The 24473-nt window shown below is 37.2% G+C and overlaps 1 protein-coding gene across 2 annotated transcripts; it reads right to left on the reverse strand.

The window, feature by feature from the left end:
* Nucleotides 1-400: 400 nt before the first annotated feature.
* On the reverse strand, nucleotides 401-24473 carry LOC142552647 (BEACH domain-containing protein C2-like). Of its 2 annotated transcripts, none has more exons than XM_075662399.1 (32): nucleotides 24333-24473; nucleotides 21545-23624; nucleotides 20264-21051; nucleotides 18256-18942; nucleotides 17229-17363; nucleotides 16714-16818; nucleotides 16500-16613; nucleotides 15596-15672; nucleotides 15192-15273; nucleotides 13951-14274; nucleotides 12890-13503; nucleotides 12315-12399; nucleotides 11536-11730; nucleotides 9972-10517; nucleotides 9744-9887; nucleotides 9204-9662; nucleotides 8276-8421; nucleotides 7192-7261; nucleotides 7023-7106; nucleotides 6695-6751; nucleotides 6523-6591; nucleotides 6347-6433; nucleotides 6156-6272; nucleotides 5321-5470; nucleotides 5076-5160; nucleotides 4866-4986; nucleotides 4671-4767; nucleotides 4469-4582; nucleotides 3337-3706; nucleotides 1659-2434; nucleotides 1364-1486; nucleotides 401-886 (listed from the first exon to the last, which is right to left on the reverse strand). In XM_075662399.1, the coding sequence occupies exons 2-32, from the start codon at nucleotides 23556-23558 to the stop codon at nucleotides 812-814; spliced, it is 8910 nt and encodes a 2969-aa protein (XP_075518514.1). In that variant the 5' UTR covers nucleotides 23559-23624; nucleotides 24333-24473; the 3' UTR covers nucleotides 401-811. The 2 variants fall into 2 exon arrangements, with proteins under 2 accessions (XP_075518514.1, XP_075518522.1); XM_075662407.1 differs by having other exon boundaries at nucleotides 21545-23564; nucleotides 24333-24472.

A 24473-nucleotide genomic window follows, 5' to 3' on the forward strand; every position in this document is an offset into this window, starting at 1 on the left:
ATCTAAATTAAATCAGAGAAAATATATTACAAAAAGGTATACATTGAAAAGATAATATTAAATAATAATAATTACTTTGTATTTGTATTCTTTGAAACAGAACATAAGTTTAAAAATAATGTGACTGCTTATTATTTTTTTCGAGCAATAATGGGATTATTTTAGCTAAAGTAGAAATAATAAATAAATAATGATAATAAATAATAAATAATGAAATGGAATGATTTGAAATTAAATATAAAGTTGACGATATCCAAACAAGAGTAACGCATAACGAAGTAGAGCAATTTTCCTGCATCCTCGTATAAGGTGTTAATTTTGGAGATCATTTAGTCTTTAATTACAAAATGGTGCATGTGCTGTATATAAATAGAAAAAAACACCAACACATGTCAGAAAATTAAAGAAGTTTAAATTCAGGAATTTACTATAGAATAATTTCCGCAGGAAAACGTTACAAAATCAAGGTTTAAGTTGATAAATTCATTGGAAAGACTGGCTTTAACGTACGAATCAAAAAAAATTATACATCACCTTGAAAAAGTTAATTAGAATACACAGTTCGGGGGTCAGCCCTAATGCAAACAAAACTTTCTTAACCCATTTTTTAAAAAATAGTACACACTAGTAAATACAATCGTGTTATTTTTGGCTCTCCCTTCAAAATAGCTATTCAGGAAACTTTTGAATGTAAAACAGGGAACTCTATTTAAGAACGCATAGCCCGCAATACAATTGCCGCACCACAAGTGGCGATTGGGTGTTGAACTACGACTCCTTCCCGAAGATGAAATCTATTACCGTGGGACTTTCAGTTGATGAGAGGGCTCAGTCCATCACCTTCCCAACCCAGCTTGAGCATGTGATCGACGACCTTCAAGCTCAACTGCAAGCAGCGAAAACAACGTATTTTTCTTTTTAAAAAATAGTAGACAGAATATAAATACTAGCCAGAGAGTAGGGCACCATTCCCGAACTTTCAATGCATTAAAAACCCCATGCTCAATAATTTTTGCCCTCAAAATAAAGCAAAGATAAAGCTTTAAAGTAACTGATATTTTTTTCTTTCACGTTTTGACACATTCGAAAAATCGTGAGAATCCAGTTTCTTGCTTTCTTCCCAGGTATTTTCTGGATAGATGAACTGAACCAAAAGATCGACATGGATATTGATTTGCAATGTAATTATTTTTGCTGGCATAAAAAAGACCCAATGGAATGCACTTCCTTTCTTTCCTAACACAAAAAAGCAAAAAGAGGCTAGTACAATAAATTCAGGTATTTTCATAGTAGAGAAAATGTGAATCCATGATCAAATTTAAATTCATAAATAATTAAACAATATATAACAGATGTAACTTACAGCAGGATCTGTATATATTATCAACTGTTTATCAGCTGTTGACACCAAAAGGTTTGTGTTATCCTTGTTCAAAGCAAAGGTAGTAATACATTGTCCTTCTGCTAGTTTCAATACATGAAAGACCTGCGGGAAGAGGATTTCTAATTGTAAGAAACAATAACAAAAAATGAATAAGACAGAAAATTTGGTGAGTTGAAAGCCAAATGGTTCTCAAAACAGTGTACGTGCTTGAAGCGAACATAAATACAAATGACAACAGTATTTATTTTATAAATTCACACTTATTTTACCCCACCTTTAGAGTGTAGAGATCGAAGAAGCAAATAGAAGGAAATGGCACATCAAGTCTGTCGCCTTTATTTAATTCATTATCTACACCACTTGATTCTTTCGATGTCATAAGCTGGCTGTAATCAGTGCCTTGATCATTTTCCAAAGATGGGTTTATTCCAACCAAAGCACTGCGTCCATCAACAGAAACCTCTATACAACTAACGCTTGACAGGAGCGGAAGTTGCTTTTTAGCAATCAGACTTCCATTAGGAGTAAAAGTTCTGAGAGTACAACGATATCTATTCCAAGCAATTATGACTCCATCGGATGATATGCATACAGAATGTGCTTCCACACCAACTAGTCTTCTAACCAACTGACCTCGTCTTATCGAATGAATCAAGAGATCCGTTGATTTGGAGCATGAAGCTACAATTCCAAGGTCAGAACTGACACTGCAAGATGTTATTTCCCCTAGATGACCCCTGAGGACATGGATGGGACCCTGAATACGGTGCCCCCTACTATTTTCTGCTAACTTGTTGGCAGCCGCACGAACGCCAGGGGATTTGGGTGTGCCTGGATTAGTGGAAGGCTCTTGTGATGTACTGGAACGGGAACTGAATGCTCGATGTATTCTCCAGAGTAGAACTGTTGCATCTCGAGATCCAGTGACAAGATAGTTGCTATCAGAAGATAAATCTAGGCAAGTCACAGGAGCGCAATGCCCTCTGGCTATTTCAATAGTTTTTGCTCCATCAGCTGATATCAGCCTCACACTGTTATCTACATGCCCCCCTAAAATAAGAGGTCAACATTGTAAAGTCATTACAAACTAATGACAAATCAACCATCATTTCCAATAAGTTAGAATCTAAAGTAGCAGTGAGAAGTTTACATAAAAATTCATATATAAAGAAGACAACAAACAAAAGTCATATACTGTGCAAAGCAACTTCTTATGACACAAAGCATATTTTTCCAGGGTCCAGACACCAATGATCATTGTACCAGAAGTATGAACATTCACGGAAATAACCAAGAAAGATTAATTTTTTCAGCAACAGGTCAATTGTGATTTTTTGTTTTTTGTGTAAAAAGAAAAGTATTTGACATCCAAACATATAAAACTTTCACACCAGCTAAAGGTGGTCACTTATTCAACCTGTTTAAGCGAAAGGCGGTCAATTATTCAACCCGTTTAAGAGGATGAGAAAATGGGAGATTCAAATATAGCTTACAGTTTGAAACATGGATTAAATCTTATTATTATGATCCTAGTATAATTGTTGATGGGATGATTGTGAAGAAGGCATGCCATCTTATATGCATTCCACTAATAACTGAACTACATGGAATCTTTTAATCTCTCATTCCTGAGTGAGTCACTCTCGAGCACAGACTATTGAATCTTCTAGTTATATCGGTATCTCCACCACCTATCTGAATCAGCCCATCAACAACACTTAGTTTCTGCCCAAAATAATAGATAATGGAAGGAGAGTAGCCATCTCTGAAATTCCATATCACAAGTTAAAAGCCACCTGAAAGATATATCATACATGACATAGTAGGTTAAACAAGCTAGCATCTGTTTACTTCCGATACATTGGATACAGAGAATAACTTTGTTTATTACACAACTCATATGACTTGAACTTGTAAAAAGTAAAATTATATCGGAAAGCATATATCCTCACCAGTGATAATTTCTCCATCACAGGTGATTGAAACTATCTCAGAGCTTTGGATCCCAGAAGTTGGAAATGCCAGTGCTTGCGGGAAATGGAACTCTTCTGATCCAGATGCTGTTGGACCTTTGAACATTCGCATAAAAGCTCCACCACCAGCAACCCCACCAGGCCTTCCATGGTGAAAAAGGAAAGGTGTCCCCTGGCCATCAGGTGCATTCGGCTGCCACTTATGGTGTGCTATATGTGCAGCTGGTACATTCGTATCAACAATTATAAGAGAGTCGGACGAAGCACGAATGGCTGAAGCAGGCAGATTGCAGCGTTCGGAATAGGGAACAACATATGGCTTAACGTCTCTAGGATTCCGGAAAATGGTCTGTAACACAAGCAGATATCATAATGCCTTTGTGGTATGTTTCAAAAAAATCCAATTCTATACATGGATCAAAAACAGTTACCACTCACATTACTATACTTTCTAAAATCATATATAATTTTTATAAGCCGTAAATGACTTTAATGTTGTTGAAGTTAAACCTACGTGTCAATAATTCTTATTATCATGTTGTAAACATAATAAAGTTTTATAGGCATTGAAAGTCTGGCATCCTACTCTAACTGTAAGTTCTCTAAAGGAAAATTAAATGTATTTGCATAAAGGTGCTGATTCAGAAGAACGTGACTCTGACAACAATGATAAGAATGGGAGTATTGAATATGAAACCCTTCTATTTCTCAAGAAAAACAATGGATATTGATGTTCGGGTATCCGAACACATCTTAGTTGATCCACTAGAGGAAGTATCATCAAACTAATAAAAGATGCCTAGATGTTGAATTGGTGGTACACAATTCAACAACCTTAATTCATATTTCTGACAATTTTATTCGCATCGCCATATTTCTGACAATTTTATTCGCATCGCCATAGCAATTGAATCCAAATCACGGCACCACATAAATAATGTAGGACAAAACAGTCTAGCAATATATGGCTGCAGGAGAGGGAGTGGGAGGTCTTAATTTAGCTCCATTCCCCCGTGCATTTTGTGGTTTTCAATACCGGACGTTTAATTTAAAAAAGAAAACTAAAGACTACATATACAAAAAAAAAGTAAAACATAAAAACTAGGAATACCTGCATGTGAAGGGCATCTGCCAGTGCCATCCTTTTCACATGAGGTACAGTTAGAAGCTGTGATGGGGTTTGACCAAAGTAAGCAATCTGATCTTGGGTGGAACGCTGTTGTACCTTAAAATTTGAAATATATATAAATGCAATCCAGATGACATGCATAATTAAAACTAAAGCAACAAAAGTAAACATAAAGCATACTTACTGGATCAGATATTTTATCAATATCTACAGCTCCTTCATATGTGATATAGAAGAAGACATTATTAGCCTGGATAGCTTCTTTTCCACGTTGCTTATACCTAAATATTTAGAATTGTCAGAAATTGTACACATTAATATTCATCTATTTACACTAGAAGGAACACATACATAAATCTACATTTCAAAAATATCTCACCCAAATATAAGATCGATCCACTCATGCAAATGAGCTGAGACATGCTCACTCTCAAGTGCCATCCGATGTTTATGGATAAAATCAACTGGGTTTTCTGCCCACTGAGGAAGCCGAACCGGACCTTAAATGTGAGGAGGCAAAGTAGAACTATCAAAGACCTATAGATATAGCTCCACTTCTGTATTGCAAGCAAGCAATTTAAATGCATACCAAGCTTTTCTCCTAGCTGTGTCGTACCAAAGTCGATTGAGTTTTCATTGCTTAGGATTTCTGGAAGATAGAATAGTTCGGGAACCTAAACCCAGGAAAATAAATAACTCAATATTAAATTTGAAGAGCCATATGCGCACATGCATTCTGCAAGATGTGAAGCAGAGGACATCAAAGAAAGAAGTAGAACATTCAAATACTTCAGTAGTAAGGAAAAATAAAGAGAAAACGAAAATAAATCATACCAGTTCCTTTACATCACTCATGTCTTCCAGAACTCCATCCCAAGTTGCATTTATGTCTGAAAACATTCTATCAGCATGATCAAACTTGCCACCTTGAAGTTGAATAGATAGAGTAGTAAAAGGTTCTACTCTCGTGAGGTAATATAGCACCTGCAACATACAACAGATAGGGTAGCAAATCAATGCGCATTCATACTCATGAAGTTGCACTTAAATCACCAAGGTATACAGAGATAAGATTGATGTGAATGGGTAGCAACTTCAAATGCCATAATTTGAGTGCTCTTCTTTGTGACAACCTCAAGCAATCATACCAACGTGACCAAATATATGGTTTAATTATTTTCCGATAAAGTCAACACATGATAGCAATAATAAATTAGTTCTGTAGGCTAGATCACACTATTCCACATAGAGTAGGATAGTGGCTTTACTCTCATAAGTGAGTTACAAATGTCTTTTTTGTCTGGGTCATATCATGACAGAATTCTGAATGGGTAAAACCAAAATAAGTGTTGCAGTCATTAAAAAACTGCTCGAGAAAATAGACATAGAAAATTGCAATTAGCTACATAGAAATTGGGTATAAGCTTGCAAACCAGGTTATTTAAGCGAAGGTGAAACATACAGATGCAACAAACTATAGATACAATTTCTAAGTAGAATAATTTTATTAATCAAGACGAAAAAAAGGCGATGGATGGGACTAAACCAAGACCTTCGGAAAATACACCATAATGGGTAGAAGCTACAGAAGAACCATAGATTTCTACAACAAATTGGAGCGGTTAATGGTAAAAGGGGCTTATGCAGTAATTATAATGAGAGAACTTACTGTTCCAGCTGTGGAGTAGTGTGATCCATAGTGGAATTTTGGAATGAGAGGATCATCAAAACTAGAGTATCTCTCTTGGAATTTCTGTAGTCTCTCCTCATTCAGGGCACCAACGGGCTGTAAATATATACAAAAGAATTAGATGACAAAAAGAAACATGAGTAATTGAAGGAAATTCTACTATAGATCACCTTTGAGAGATCTCGATAAGAAGAAGGATTTGAAAGATCAAAACTAGGTGAGCTATAATCAGAAAGGACCCAGGGGAATACAGGATACTGCACAAACATATGGAATTAAGCATTAAAATTTATATAAGAAGATCTCCATTAAATAAAAGAACTGCATTTCCTAGCAGACACTAAACCTGTGTAATGTCATTATAACTACGCCCTGCCAACGTATTGAGCTGCATTAGATATTCAAAGTTGCTGAGCTGCAAACAAACAAACCATTCAGCCTCTTATTAAAGTAAATCACGAAGTTAAAATCAAAGAAATAGACCAAATAAATTCTGAACGACTTAATTTATAACAGACCTCCCACCTAGCCCAACGTTCCATAAGTTGAGTTCGCTTTAGAAGTTGTTCAGGTCTCTTGAGCATAGGAGAAAAGAATATTAGTATAGAAATACTACAAGACATTACTAAAATCAAAGATCAAAACATTCACAACCAGGTGTTCTTTCAATGCCATGTTTGTGGGAAGAGTCTGTTCCATTGCAACCAAATATAAAAAATATGTATGTATAATCGCAGTAAAGAACACAGCAGTTTGTGAAAATCCAAAAGAAGAGGGTTCCTGCTCAGAGGAGCGCAGTAACTTCTGTTATAAAAGAGGCAAAGCAAGGCATAACAAGGTCAATACCTGAGTTGCAAGGTAAATATTGTTCAAATGAGGAGGACGGGCTTGAACAATAGCTCGATATGCATTTCGTCGGCCCTCAGTGCTCTTCAAATGAAAACCCAACAGACTAAGATTATTAGACATAAAATTCGAAAATATTTGCAATCAAAGAAAATTTGAAAGTGCTTACACCAAAATCAAAAAAGTAGTTTGACTGGTCAACCATGAATAACTCCAAAGCACTTCTTCTCAAAAGATACCTGCAGAAATCGAAATTCAAAATTCACATATAATGGTGAAAAAATATGCTTATGTGCACCATCTTACGCAATTGGGAGCCAAACCAACATACTCGTGAATAGGAGAATACATAAGAAAACAATCGATTGGACAAGGATATGCTTGGAGAGAAGTAAATTTTCCAAGAGAATATTTCCGCTCTTAAACAAGCTGCAACTATAGGCCAGGACTTTTCTCATAGTTCATCTTTTCATAGGCAAACATTCTATGATGAAAGTAATATCATTGACAGGTATAACCGGAGATTTAGAAACTAGTTCAGCACTTGATCAACAAGATGTTAAGGGGGGGGGCTTAGCCTATTAGATGATGTCTAAATTGATTCTGTATGATGTTAGCTTTGGGATGGGGTCTTATTTAAGTAATTTTTTTTTTATTACTAATGCTTATTCCAAAGCATTGTAGAGATATTCTCACACTTAACTTGGGATGAGAAAACATTACACAGCTTTGAGAAGACTTTTAAATAAAAATCCCTTGCTTGTGATACTATGCTCTTATGTTCATGGACATCAATAGGTGTTTTGGTGGAGAATAAAAAACTCGACAAGGCATATATTAGGTTAGAAATTGCCCATTCTTTTAGTGTTTAAGCATTTTCATTTGCATTTTATTTCACAGAATTATAACATTATGAAACATCTGCAGTAAGTAACGTGAGCACAAGCAAGAAAACAAAGAGACTGTCAGGTTTGAGAAAAGTTATAAGCTAGCCAACAGAATGAGCAGAAGAAATGGTAATCTTCAATCAGGACAACGAGTATCCTCTTTCTTCATAGAACCCAAACATACTTGAGCCTAAAAAGGGGGAAAAGGTTACAAGGGCAAAAGAGTAAGAGAGAAAAAATTACATAGATCACAAAAATAGGACCACTGGTGCGGTTAGTAACAGATCCCATTCTACTTTATATTTTAATGCTAAATAAAAAGTGAGAAAAGGCTTGGAGGTCAAAGTGGCGTGTCAAGGATATAACCTTCTGCTATATATTTGGTGAAGTGACGATATTAACCAGCTTCGGTCTTTTTCTTGAACTTCATTCAAACCTTTGCAGTTCAACGAGTCATCCACAGCACCGTTATCCATGTGATCAACCAAAAAGTTAATTCTTCTACTTGTTATCTGTCAAAATACATCAGTTTCACAAATTTATCATTACCTTGACATAAAAGTTATCACAGCTGTTCGGAACTTATTAGTCGATAAAAACCAGAATCTTCAGTGTGGGAACAAACAGTTAAAAGGGGAAACTCAGGTTCAACACAAATCCTTGACCTAATGCAATGAACAACCGATAGATGAAAAACTTGGAATTCCTACATATCCATGACTAACAATCAAATCGCAAATTTTGGAACCAAAAAATCAATGCCCATACCAAAAGAAAAATAGGACTCGTGACCCAAAGATGAATGGGTTAAAAACAAAATGTACCTACTATTTTTTTATCTTGCGTCCAGGTGCCCTTTTCTCAACATTCTAAATGTGTTTGGATTGATTGGTTTGAAATGAAAGAACTTCAAACATATTATTTAAATCCATTTCAAACTTCAAACATATTATTTAAATTCATTATGCTTGTCCGAAAACCCATGGAATTTTATGGATTTCAAATTCCTTCATTACCATTTTAAGTGTGTGTCATAATAATGTAATGGATTTTAATCTCCACAATTAAAAGCATTTGGAATCCCTTCATTAAATTCAAATTCATCGAACCAAACACAACCTTAGGCGACAAAACTGTTCCAGGTTCCAACAACATATTGCAGCAGTGCCAAGACATCAGTCCCAAGTCTTTCGCCCCAAAAAAATTTAATATGCCATTCTCGTATCAGGGAAATGGGTTGGGATTTTAATGCAATATAAATGATGGATTCAAAATTAAGGTATGTAGAACTTACTTGAAAAGTTCCTGTTAGGACCTTTAGAGGGCGGATCATTGAAGACGGAAGCTCGAGAACAATTCTTTCATCATGCTCACTAGGAACATAACCAGAAGCAACAGCTGATGAGACTGGTGCCGAGTCTAGATCATTAGTCACTGGTGGGTCTCTAGACTCTGTAAACATTGTCAGCGGCTGCTCACCCGATCCAGACATCTTCGGAAATTCACCATTTTCACTACCATCCATATAGAAAGCATCATGCTCATCCTCCTCATTTTTTACCTCGGTTGAGATGGCTTCTGCAGCTAAGATAGAGGCTTCAGATGGACTTACAACTTTATGTGTTTCGTGCCTCTGATCAATATGGTCTTCATAATTTGCAGCAGCACCAGAATGATCTGATCCCTGGTAGTTCCTTCGTAAAATCCTCCTCATCCTTGAAGAACTTTCCATGGAATCTAGCTTCCAGAATACCTAATATCACCCAGGCTAACAGTTAGAAATAGTTGACTCAGAAACCGAGATAGACATAAATTCTAGTAATAAGAAACCCACACGCTGGGGACTGCACAAATCGTCACTGAAAGGCCCAAAAAGACATTTAGTCTCTATCAAACAGTGAATCAGCTTGCGCCATTCACGTATGCCGGTGTATGTGCGATGGTGAGCAATCATATCAACAGTTGACCTCCTGTCCACCTGAAAACCACAAATAAAGGTTTGAAGTGTTTGTTGTCTGTGACTTTAAGATACTGATAGGCCTTCAATAAAAGAATGCAATACCTCGGATCTTTGCATGTTTCTAGCCAAAGCTAAACTTCCCACAAGGACAGCAATATATTTATAGGAAAGGGCATTTAAATCCTTCGCATATACAGATTTTGAATCAACTGATTGCAAACATTCTGCCCAGGCAGTTCCCATTGCTTCTGAAACACTCCATCTCTTTACACGGTCCATATCAGTTCTAGACCGTCGTTGTGCTGATGTGGCCATTGCCACGGCACTAAGACCTCGTCCTGAACCAATCTTTGCATTACGCTCAAGGTCTCTTGCAGCTGCCAATGCAGCTGCTTTTGCGGCAGTCTTGTCCTTCGGAACAACTGAAAATTTGTTTGGTGCCTCCAGAGGCTTTTGAAAGCTTGAAAATGTATGCAATCTTGTCGTCTTTCGCTCAAGCAATGATGAGTCGCGTCGAAGCTGTGAGGTAGTTGGAGGAGCATTGTTTTCACTTCCAGCAGCACCAGCAGCAATTATGGCTAATGCCATAGCAGCAGGAGGTGACGCAAAAGATGCAGCCCAGGTAGAAGATATCATAGCAAGTGCAGCCTAAGAAATATCAAGTCAAGTCTTATTTATACCACAGTAAGAAGAACGCAATATTAATCAGAGCATAAAAAAGAAAAAAAATACAAAGGAACTAGAGCATGTAGTATGATTGATTCTTGAAATAAAATATTAATTTTTTATTTTTTTTGAGTCGAAACAATATTATATTATAATGATATCAAGGTTTACAACAGCGGATAAGCAATCCGCATCTAATTAAATAGAGTACACTATTACACCGCCATTATCAGGACCAAACATATTTCCAATCCCTGACTAAATCCGAGAGACAATAATGTTTATACTCAGGCATTACAACCAACCAACTTGCAACCCTGAATTTGATTGTTTCCCATACTTCGTCCGGCGGCTCCGTCTTGTCTTCAAATATTCTTTTGTTTCTTTCCAACCATGTGGACCAAAATGTGCAATGAACAATCACCTGACTAAATAACATATTAATTTAAACCATATGGACACAAAATTTGCCTCCAACATAGTATTATCTTTTGAAACCATAGGTTCATGCTAGGGTAAAAAGAGTTGGGTCAAAACTTCGATATTCTAAATCTCTAATGGCTTGTGGGCATGCGTCTGTGATTAGAAAAGACAGGTTTATAAAGGATTTGGACTCAAGTGGCTTAGCTTCAACCGAGACCCTTGCTATAGCTAAGCTAAAGTATATTTATTGTAGCCATCCAGATAAGTGCGTAAAAAATCTATTTTGAGTTGCAGATGATAAGGTGTAGAAATACCAAGCTCGTAATATAAATAAATGACCGAACTTAATGGTGGAGCCAAAATGTTCTCAACCAAATGATTGAAGTGTAATCTATTCAATGTGACCTAAAATATTTGGCTAAGTACGGTGAAAATGTCATGGAACATGGTGGTTCATTTGGGATCATTCAGTTTTATTTGTTTGGACAGAAGAAGCTAACTTCATCTCTTGAGATAAACTGCTACGCAATAAAATATGGACAAAAGAACTTTGTTCAAAGGAAACTGGATCAGTAACCTCAACAGGCAAAGCATCTGCAGCCAAGGCACGATCATCAACAACAAGGGGATTTATACCATCTGCAGTCGCAAGTTCATGAATTCCAGCCAAAAGTGGCCGCCACCTTCTGAGAACAGCAACAAATGGAGGTAAAATGGCCTCCAAGTAATGCTTTCGCAGAGGATTTCTGTCCTTTCCAATAGCATGCCACACCTGCAACATCAATAAAACAGAGCATAAGTAGTTATAATAGTGGTTGTTCATGAAACTTATATAGGTTCATGCATAATAGGAGAGTAAGGTGAGAAGAGCCAATTAACAAGCCCGTTGAGCAGGAGTGATTCAATCTCAATCGAGTATAACATTGTTCGAGGACAAACTCGATTTATTCACGAGCTCGCAAGCGCAAAACAAACTTTAAAATATATTTTAATGTCTAAAAGAAAAATGAATATTTTAAATGTTTTACATAATATTATTACTGAATACACATAGTAGCACCAATTTTAATCAGGAGCTCGTGAACAGTTATAAGCTCAATCTCAATCTCACACGTCAAACTTGTTATCTTGGCTCGCAAACATGTTCATTAATCAATTTTGTAAATACAATTTAAAATCATAAGTTGAGCTCAAGCTCTTCCATTTTGAGCTCAAGCTCAGTTTTTTCAGAGTCGAGTTCAAACTCAAGCTCGATATATTTACACTCGAATTCATAATTCAGGACCGATACAGTGCAAGGAATATATAATTCTGTTAATGGCAACAGAAGTAACCTAACGATAGTACAAATCTGACCTCAGAATATAAAACACATGATGCAACCAAGACTCGCTGCCTCTTTGACTCAGAAATTGGCGTGTTCAGGACAGGGGACAATACGCTGTACATTGAACCCGTGTTAGTTTCTTAGTTCAAATATACAAAGAAAAGCTTCAAACAATTTTCCCAGTTGAGTGGAGCACTATTACGTTTGTTACTCATGGGACAGTTACCATCCTTCTCATAAAGCTTTAGTCCAGGAAAGATGAAATGTATGAAAGTATGAAACGATGATTCAGAAGGCTATGAAGAAGATTATTGACATGGAATCTGAAAACATGCTGTCAAATCAACAAAAGTTCCTTATGTGAGATCAGATGGGAAGTGAACATCAAAATGTTTGGCAGGTCCCATGGATATGAAGCTAAGATTTTTGTGAAGAAACAAGTATAACCATCAGTGGATAAAAAAATATGAAGAAAATTCATTGCCACGGCTGGGTTTGTATTGGCACAAATAATACACCTCCCACAATGAATGTATCGATGGTTAAGAAATGGGAAGAAAAATAATATATTCGAATTGATTGGAATGGGTAATACAGATAATACCTCCAAAGCAGAGAAGATCGTGGTTTTCTAGTTGATAATCTAGAAGTCGCATCAAAAGATGTAGCACTGCTAGTTTGACGACCAACACCCTTTGGTGACCTGTCTAAATGCCTCATGAGCAAATTGTCTTCACCAGTATCACCCTCCCTCAGTGAGACAAGCACCATCCGCAACATACATAGGAATGGTTGGTCACTGTCTAAAAGCTGATAAAGCACTGACATTCCTCCCATCCCAGTACCAGATCCTCCACCAATACCAAGACCACCACCGAGTCCAGAATCATCCAATAGCAAAGCTTGAAGCATGGTAACTGACTTGTTTATCAATGGAAGTTCAATCCAGTTTCCATCACTGTCCTTCTCTAAAGCAGTTTTCCAAGATTCCCATCCACTGCCACCTCCACCACACCCTGAGGTCTTCAAAGGAAGACCAACACCATACCATAATTGACTTCTATATTTCCATCCTTCTGCCAAATCCATAAAACAACTTCCATATGACACAAATGCACAGGAAACTGATTCATAAGGTTCTGCAGCCGCTGCAGCAGCAAGTCGTTCCATAACTGTTGTAGAAATTTGTCCATTAGCATCAGCCATTGAAGCAAGAACCTACTCAAACCAAGATAAATTCAGTTTTCAGGTTAAGACAGCGGTGTGTCAAAATGAATTGAGGAGACAACTTTATGCCATACAAATTAAGATCTTCTAGGACCAATACAGTGGCAGATGACATAAAACGCATACAGGATACACGGTTATCAAAAGGAACAGCAGACACACTGCAATGGAAAATGATATAAGATCTCATGCGCAAACAATATGCATGGTGAAAAACATCCATCAAACTTGGGTATAACATTTGATATAGTAATATTTTCACTTCAGGCTGACATCAGATGATAAGAAACAAGAATATATGAAATATGCTCAAAGAAAAAAAAAACAGACATAAAGTAACAAGGAAATAAAAAGCCAGCAGCAAGTGCATATGCTTCAGTTATTTCATTGTGGGTCAGATATGTATATTGTGTCATGATCATATAGCAGCAAACATACATCAAGAGAGAGGCCCCCTGCATCATTAGATGAAGAATTACGATTAGATACAGGATCTAGAGTGTCTCCATTTGCTGTACTTGAAGCCTGGTTGCCCACAGGATTAACATTTGAAAGTGGGGACGCATAAGTAGTTGGAAAACATGAAGCACAATAAAGTTTGCTTTGTAGCCGTAAATGATCTTCAACAAGCATCAAAATCACAATTGCATTCTCAACCAAAGCCACAGAAAGTTGAGCAGCATTCTCTGCTTCCATCTTAGCATTTCTAGGCGACAACCCCTCAGCTGCCACTCCAGCAGCTGCAGCAGCAATAACTTGAGTCTGCAGCAACAAATGGGACGACATTGACATTATAGTAGAATAAGACGAAAAATATTAATATTTTAAAAACCATAAAAGAAAATCCCTCCCTCCCAACCAAGTAAGGAACATGAATAATAAAAAGAAGAGCATGGTTAAGAACAGAGATCAAAGGCATTGTGTCGATGGTGAACAGAAACAGACAATAATGTACAATATTCAACAAAAAGTCATAAATAAAAAACCTCTGCATCCAAGTAAAAAAAGAGATTGCTTCTTTGGTTCTACGAGGCATATGAATACCAGCTTCAGTAAATGCTGAGAATTACATCCTATCTTACTGGCAAGGGAGGGAGAGATAGTGAAGCTCTTTGTTCAAGAAGGGAAGAAGAGGCATAGACATGGAAGATGCCACTCTTGAGGGGTAAATATAACCAGTTAGGTCATCACCCATAAGGTCACGTTGCAAAGTTCATTCAAGAGTTTTGACATAAGAAGACAGCTATTCATGTACAAAAATATATCACTGATACTTAAAAATGTAGTTTAATAGGGTACTGAGGAGTTGGGCACGTAAATTCCAAATTTTTAGAAATGCACGAGTCAATTTTAAAATCGTCTCCACCTGTAGACAGTTGACAGCACATTTTTTAAAGAGTACGCATAAATTATTCGATACATTGCTACGAAAGCCTGGATTCACTCAGTAAAGTGAAATTCCATCACCATGATCTATAATAATATAAGGGTAGGAAAGTTACATCTATTTAAAATGGTAAGGTTGGATGTTGCCATCACTGGGAGGGAAAGAAATACATTTTATTATCATAGTGTCACAACTAAACTCCAGTGAGTGAAAAAGGAGAAATAAATTAATATTAATTGTACATAAATAAATAGAAAAAAAAAACATTCAATAAAAAAGATTTACAGATCACCTGATCCTGCAATTCCCTAGCAGCAAAGTCTAGCAAGCTACCCAAAAGCCTCCTTTTGAAAATTGGCAATGATTCCTCCCGTCTAACAAACACGTGTTACTATAAGCTGGAATAATATTGGAAAAGAAACCGAGAGAGAGAGAAGCATGGCCTATCAGAGCGTCAAAGTTCTCTGTGAAATGCACAAGTAAAGCATATCTGATCCAATTTTATTCGGCATATTTGAAGAACAAGTATTTGAACCAACTTGTTAATACATTCCTCAATTACTGTGATTTTTCAAGAAAAGCTAAACATGATTCAAGTTAGTGCTGAAATATTCAATCATAAAATACAGCAACCCCACTATTTATCTCTTATCCTATAAAACTTGAGTCCAAATGTCAAGTCTTAAGTTGCAATACCTAATCCTTAGATCACCAGTACTACAACCACCCACCATAGACAGCCATTCTGCACAATGAATTGTAGCTTCAATATCCTGTCACAACAATGACAAAACAGATAACGACACTTGGAAGTTTAGGACGGAGGAGAAAAAAACTAAAATTTCAACCAAAACAGAAACAAAGAGTAGAAATTGTTATAGACAGGCCAACTGCATAGAGTTTGGGTCAGAAAATCCAAAAGGCGGGATTTCTTTTCAATTCTTAATAACAATTTTTGTCACCAAGTTCTCTTTTTCATTCCATATATTCATATCTACAGCATAATTTCACAGTATACGAATTCAAACAGTCTCAAATATATTATCCACTCACCAACACACTCCTCCCATTTCATTTCATTTTCTCTTTTCATTTTAATTTTTACCTTTATTTTCTTTTTTTCTTCTTCTTCTTCACTTACCTTCCACATCGCCTTACACCACGGCCACACCCATAAGAGCCCGACAGAAATTCCACCACAAGCAGGGGCATCTGCAAATGGAGAATCCTTGCTGCAATTGCTTGTGACAAAGCACCACAAGGGGTTGATAGGTGTGGATGGGGATGATTAAGTAATTGAAGAAAAAGAATGCACTCGAAATAAAGTAATAGAATTGGTGAAAAAATTATGTCAAATAATAAATTATAAAAACATTTCCTTCCAGTTCAATACCAATTCAGTTTACTCTCTATTGCTCAACATTCTATTAAAGCATATTATAAAAACATTTCCTTCCAGTTCAATACCAATTCATTTTACTCTCTATTGCTCAACATTCTATTAAAGAAAATTCTTCAGTCTTTTTGAATATCTAACAAAAGTTGGCAGCAAGGGAGACAATAAATATAAAATAAAAAGAAAAGGCGAAAGAACATAAACCTTCCATCCATCCTTCTGGCGCATTGAGTGCTCCAACATAATAATCAAGAAGTTGTGGATAAAGTCTTCTACATCTTTCAACTCAGATGTATTTGTATTTTTACTTGAGCCTTGCTGCACAATAGGAGGTGAAAAGTGCGAGGAAATTATAAAATTGACAAAGATGTCTCGATAAAATAATCATGTGAAGCACTACAAGGCTTGATGATTACACCTCATGATTGGATATGAGAATCTCCAAAATCCACTCAGGCCATTCATCCATTTTTGTCAGGTTACTTCTGTTTTCTGGATGACCGCAAGACAATATCAATAGATCCTAAAATCAAATAAAAAGTATAAAAACTCAAAGAAGATATTTGCAATATATTGCTTAGACAAGATATACTGGAACATTGTGATTCCATCATGAACATAGAAAAATAAGTAAGCAAACTTCCTCAAAGATTGGAAAGTCAAGTGAAAATTAACTATTACAAACAGTGGGAGAATATATGAGAACATTAGACCAGTAACATGCTTACTCTTTTGTTACACAAATTAAAATTAGTGACAAAGCTGAATGCAATCAAGCAGGCATTTGACCATGCTACATGTACGTGATTAACCAAATTACAATCCAAACATCAAGAGCACACTGAAAGACCAACACCATATAAGTAAAATAGTAAAGAACAATTAAACGCATGGAATTAATATAATACAATTTGTGTGCCACAAACTAAATACCTGTAGTGCTCGACTTTGAAATGCTGTTGATGCATATGGAAGAGAACGAAGAAGAACCAGCAAAAGCTGAAAGTGCTCAAAGCGGTGACCTATATCATGGAAGTTTAGTCCATCATCGTTTGAAGATACGTTTATCTGAAATTATTAAAAAAAATAGGCATCTCAGGAACTCAAATTAAGCAACGACTTGAATGTACAAGCTTTTCCCAAAAGTAGGACATCTTTCAGTTTGAGGAATTCAATACCCTCTTTGATAGGTCCATATACAATTCACTGAGAATAATTCAGATCAATGTAACGTTTTAAACTAGCAAATCACAATGCAAAATAGACTAGAGGCCCTTGGAACTTGAAAGAAGAAATTTTTAAGCACGCTGGTCATTACAGAGTGATGCATAAAAAATGAGAAAAACTAGGTTCTTATATATGTGATCATAATAAGCTATTCCCATTACTTTTATTTGCGATGACATTGTCCATCACGATAATGCACCTCAAAAAGGTACACACTCATTGACCAATGGTTGCACCAACTAATTAATGGATCATCATAGTAATACCAGTAAATGGAATTGATCAAAGAGCACTTTATTCTGATAGAGGCCCATTTCTAGAAGAGATGGAAAGCTAACGAAAATATGGACAAAAAATACTGCAAGAATCTTCTGATTCTGAATTTGACCTACAATAAACTGCTGCACCATCTCAATCCTGCAGGGACCACATCTCAAATTTTGCAAGGCAAATCTTATGTCAGAAACCACATTCGTAGCATACATAGAAGTAAAAGCAAAAATGAGTTAACAGAGGCAGGTTTCCACTACTTATACAGATACAGAACACACAGAGAAAAGGACAGTGTTGCGGTAAACAAATACCGTCCATCCTACCCAGACCAAAGTGGAAAGACAAACAGATTTGACCAAGGCCCACAGTTGTCCACCATGTGTTCAAAAGATAAGCAGTCAATTCTTTTCACATACAAAAATGGCATTGCAGCAGCAAGTTGGATATTAAAATGGCATACCGAAGCAGCCAATAATGCTGTGTACGCACTGTTAGTCATAAGTCGGTGTGGAGCCGCTTGGAAAGCCTTTTGTAGACCAAAAAGAAGGAGAGAAACCTTATCATTAAACATGGTACCTCCTCCCTCAAGCAAGCCAACAATGTTTTTAGACACATTTGGGGGAGCGGGTGCATCAAATTTCAAATGTCCTGCTATCACCAAAGCTCCTATGAGGTTGATTATTCCTAAAACTATACCATCACTTTTGTCATCATTATACACATTATTCCTCGCATTTTCAGCGCTTATTGAAAAACTTATACCACCCAAGTTTCTGGTGAAAGGATTTTCGGAGATAGATGACATCCTTTCAATATTAGATACAGTAGGACCACTAAAACACTCGAGTTCAGAATCATTCTCATGTAAAGTTGAATCTTTTTGCTCCATGTATCCTGCATAACCATGCTCACCATTTTCAGAAATACCCTCCGTTATATCTGTATCTGTTTTGGAGGATGACAATGACTCGCCCTGCTTGTTTGAATACTCTGCAGCAGCATGGTCTCCAGCTTTTGCTTCACGCTGCAGCAGGACAAGAAGTGTTTCAATGCCACCAAATGATGTAAAGGCCTCAGCAAAACTTTGAGCCCTGGATGTATTTGGCTGAACTACCAACCTGTACATCAGATGTAGCACCCTGGCAACCTGGAAGGAGGGAACAATGGCAGATTATGTCACATGAGATAATCAGACATGCTTTCAGCACTTTAGAGTGAGAAAACTAAACACTGAATCATTATTGGGTATGTAGATGATGACAGAACTCAATTATTCAAAACTTGGAATGTTTAGAAGTGCCACGGGCCTCAAGGCCAAGTGGCACCTTTGTCCAAAAATTGGGATAGGTCTCAGGTTCGAGAAATCCCCCTCCCCTAATCTCCAAAAGAAGACAAAGAGATGTGTAGAATATGGTGAACATGCTAAAATATGTCTGATTTCAATGAATTAATTCACCATATTTTTCTCTCAATTTCATATGATATACACAAGTTTCTGAAAATATAAGTGAGAAATAGAAACACGGAGGAGATAGTCACACCATCATGTATCAAGCATTTTCCCAACGGTGTCCAGTTTAAAACTCACGACTTTCCAAGGTACAACAGCTTACATTGATTTTTGCAACGCTGCAAAACACTATCAAGTCCGAGAAAACAATAGCAACAAAGAATTGTCAAAAGAGAAGGCAGCTCTCTGATATATGCATTTATGCTCGGGCATGAAAGCACTGGTATCTCCTAATACGTCAAGTTTCTCCAAAACTATATAAAATTGTAATCACAATTCAGAATATGCTTGTTGAATAATCTTAAGAAATAACAAGCAACTGATATCAACTAACATTTAAACAATTTTTTATTTCCTAAAAAGAGTCGAGTAAGAGAAAACTATGAGTGACAACCCAAAAAATGAAGCTTTAATTTCCTAACAAAGTATGGCCTTCTGAAGGATAAAATTAGAAGTCAACAACTCAAATTAACTTGCCACCTCAAATGGTTAAACTCTTAGGTTCCTTGACAGTATCCATTGATAGCTGAGGGTAAACATGGTTGGGGTGATAGTTGATGAAAAATAAATTATAATTCAGATATGTTTTTCTCCGGTGAGCAAGGGAATACATTTGTTCTCCTTCACACACTGTGAGGCATGCTGATATTGAGTTCGGATTATGAAAGCAAGCAACAGGAATAAAATTCATCCAAGATTCCTTCAAGTTTAATTTGAGCACAAGAAGCAAACATAGGTATACTTTTAGTATACAAGAACCCCGTAAGTATTCAACAGAAATTTACTCAAATCTGGGGTTTTTTTTGTTCTAAATGATAACAAAAATAAAGCCAGTTGAACTTGTGATCAATATAGGTCATATGACAGTTAAGAAATTATTATGCAAAATAATTATATAAGACCCCCAAGCCACTCAATCAATCAAGGAAAGAAATATTCAATTACTAATGAGATTTACCTGATTTGGTTGTGGACAGTCAACAATGAAACCGAGTAAACAACGGATATCTTCTGCAGCCAAGGATGGAGTAGCAGCCACGACTAAAAGTTCAACAACCACTAGAAGTTCATCAACTAAAGCATTCACTTCACCAACAAGCTGAGTATCCTCGTTCATAGAAAATGTGTTAACAGAATCGCATTCGCGAACAGTCCAATAGCATTGCCTGCAACCATCTAGGAGCATCTGAATAGCATTAGCATCTCGCATCACAGAAGCCTCAGTAAAAACCATATCTGCAAGTGAAGACAAAAGCTTCTTTTGCAGTCCATAGCTGCATAGACTCCAAATTTTCAGATCAAGTAGCAGGTTACTGAAAAGCTGGACTTTAAGCATTTGGTTGAACTTCTGAGATTGACAAAAAGAGACAATAGCGGCAACGAGTTCCTCATCACTAACTCCATCATGCTTGGCAACATCGATAGAAGATAAAGTTTGCAACAGATAATGTAAGATTCTGGACAATATTTCAGGTCCTCTTCGGAGACACAACTCTTCATTGTTTCCTGGGTGCCTGATCGCCAAAGACATTATTCGGAATATAGGAGCAGCAAGAGAAGTTGTTGCTAATGACAGAGAAAGGTCACTTCGCTGTGGTTCAAGGCTATTCTCATGCACACTACTCACCGCAATTGGAAGCAAGGATATGGGACCTCCATGAGCCAAGGCCCACAGAGATTCAATAGGACGCATTCTTGTAGCAACATGCACTTGACCAAGAACCTCTGCTGGCCTTCGAAGCATGCCTGAAATGCATCAAACCACTACTTATCAAAGAGAGGATCCTTACCGCGGTCTTCACTTAATGCGGAAAAAATAAGAAAGGGTGTATCCAACAAAGCTAGATTGTGCAGTTTATTTAGTGCATGCATAAATCAAATATAATATGTTAACAAAGAATGTTAATCCACCACAAACTCTATAGCATTCCAGAGAGAGTTAAAATGACTAGAAGAATAGCAATCATTGCGGTCAAAGTTTAAATGATTTGAGAGCAGGGTAAGAGTTAACCAAGGAAAGAAATATGTTAAATACACTAAATAGAAACAAGTCCGTGCCCCCAGAAGAGTGGGGAAGTGAACATTCTAGAATTATTTTACTTACGCTGATTTCATATATTCCACAAATCAGAGGAAAAAATAAAACTCCTCCGTTAGAAATACAGGGACAATAATCAACCACAAATAGTTATTTTATCACATTATATTATAGTTACTCAAAAATGGGAGTTCTTGGTACCTGCAGCACCATTAGGAGAAGCATCTGGACAGTAACGCCCATTAAGCAAATTAGGATGATACAGAAGATGAACGGAGCCAGCAATTTCAGCGTCAAGAAGTGCACTGTCCCGAGCCACATTTGTTACATGGTCATTTGTTGCCAGCCATGGAGATCCAGCAGCACTTCCAAAAGAAGGCAGCACATCCCCTCCTCTATAAGCCAGCCGTGCCATCTTTTCTGGCCCAATGGGTTCCTTGAAGATATATACAGGCCCCATTTCAGCAAACAAAGGGCATTGGCGTCGACGACGTTGTAGACCAGCCATAGTTGGTGGAGGATTAGTCCCAATGCAGCAAAATGAAAGTGGTTTAGAAATTCTTGGGAAATCAAAAGGGCGACTTTCATATAAGGAGCCATCTATGTACAATCTCATTTCACTTTCAGACTTTCCAAGGAGCCCCTGCTTGCAAGTATGTTCCAGGCCAACAAAGTACCAACACTGTGGCTTGAATGCATGAGTAAAATGCAGAGACGCTTTCCTCCCTTTCCCACTTCCACATTCAACGACCAGAAATTGTGCATGAAAATATGCTTCCATCCCTTGATTATCAGTGGATAAGAAACTGAACAACCGAGGCATGTGAGCTGTTCCTTCTCCAGCTAATGCACTGGCAGCTGCAGCAGCTGACATAGGAGAGGATTTCCCTGAAGTGGCAGCTGCAGCCATTGCAATTGCTGCAGCAGTAGTTGCTGTGCTTATATTGTCCGCAAATGACTCAATATAGATCCAAGTGGCAAAAGCATATCCATTTGTAAAAGGCCATCTACTCTCTCCTGGACCAAGCAAGCCAGAGCTTTCACCATCAAACTCAAAAGTGCTTGTTGGACCTCTGACCTCTTTTCCACCCATGGCCTTCTCTAGAGAACGCAACAAGCAAACAGCCCACGCTGTGGTGAGCGTTCTTGTAATGACATGTAGCCACTTATGCAGATCACTTGGGCTAAGAGAATGCCCAGCTAAGTATTGAATGCAGTAGCAGAGAGGAGTTCCATCCCATTTCATTTTCTCCGTCGAACCAACATCCTGCACAAAAATCCTCTCAGCTGAATGAAGTAGGACTCCCAATAATCCAGCAACAGAGCACATCGCTCTGTTCCTAGTGCAAGCACGCAAAATAGCAAGTAGTCCTCTCACCATCCGAGTCCTGGGAGACATGAGACCCTGGAAATCCCCAATGTCAGGGAGCCAAGGAATTAGCCCACCAGCCACAATCGCAGCCCTAGAGTTAAGCATCACACTGGGTGGATTATCATCTTCATCCTCTTCAAAAGACTCGACACCTCCCATTGTGGCTAGAAGTGAATCAACAACCAAGTAAGAAATAGCGACAGCCTCATCATCACCTCCAAAACTCTCAACACCACTCACAACATTCTTCAGCTTTTCCAAGCTTTCTGGTTTCCCCATTATAGCTGAATCTACTAAATGCAAAAGCTCTGGAGACACGTTAGGTATAACATGTTTAGTCTTCGGCTTTTGAGGTGATTCCACTGGAGAGTATCCAAAATCCCCATGCAAATGCACCGCAGAATCAACACTAGCAGAAGGTGATGCCTCCATGTCAAAATCTGAATCTCTGTCTGGCCTAGTGCTAGAAAAATAATTATTATTACGAACCTCTGCACCTTGAGGTGAATCAATTCCGGTTGATCGAGCATGTGCAAAAGAAAAATCAAATACATTATCGCTTTCAGCAGACGAATGTCTCAACTTATTAGGACTCAAAGACTGATTTACATCCTCTTCATTTTTAACAGAATCTTTTAGCGAAACATGCTCAAAAAAATAATCATCTACCACATCAGCTTCTTCTAAGACTATATCACTGTTCACATCATCCGCTTTATCACTACATGTTTCTGTGTCTGCAGCATGAGAAATTCCAATATTATTACCCCAATCAGTGCCTTCTTTTTGCGTTTTGTAGTTGTTCTCGTCAATTTCTTCATTGAATCTAGCTTCTTCCTCCATTTCAAACTACAACAATATTTATATCTTACTAACTCTTCATTTGAAATTTTTACAAAGTAATTTTACCTGAATGTATAATTAAAAACATACAGTTAATCATACAAGAAAGAAAAGAAAAGGGAAGTCACTGACAATTAATACATGATATAGCACTAGAAAGGAAATAATATAAAGAAAGGGAAAGATGCAGGATAAAAAAGGAAGTTCCCAATCATTCTAAGTTAGCAAGTAAGTATATAAATAAGATATAGGAAGTGTGAGCATATCAAAAAATCAACTAGGAGAACTAATGATTGGCAATAAAAACAAGGATCTGCAGCAAACACGTCTCACTAACTAAAATGCTATGCCTTTCACGGGTCCAGCAATTTAATAGTTGGGTTCAATTATGGCAAGTTCAAGCTCAAATTTCAAATAATTTATCCAACCAAAACCAAATGCAGTCATCTTGGGGAAGCAAAAAGATTCTCCTCACATTTTCATGAAGTAAGACGCGAAACAACATCATTAACGGTCAAAATCAGCACTGAAAACGAACAAAAACTGACAGATGTCATAAATGGCAGAAGCCAATACTAAAGTTTACAGATACTTCGTCACAGATCTAACAACACCTTATACACCGCATTGCTGGTTCAAAAAAAATTTAAATATAGATCATCTTCTGCCGCAGTGTGGATCAAAAGATTTGAAATTGATTTTAAAAATCCGCAAAAGATGCGAACATGGGCATGATTACAACCGGATAAAAGAACGTAATTGATTGAATCTTACCTTGCAAGAGAAGATCTGATTCAGCGATTGGTGTGGTTGAGTAGAGTAATAAATTGAAAAATGGTAATGATCGGAGAAAATTGAAAGAGAGAGGGGACCGAAAATCGAAATACGAAGCCAGTAGAGCGCGAGAGGAAAAGG

Source organism: Primulina tabacum, chromosome 1, assembly GCF_025594145.1.
Source record: "Primulina tabacum isolate GXHZ01 chromosome 1, ASM2559414v2, whole genome shotgun sequence".
Classification (NCBI taxonomy): Eukaryota; Viridiplantae; Streptophyta; class Magnoliopsida; order Lamiales; family Gesneriaceae; genus Primulina; species Primulina tabacum.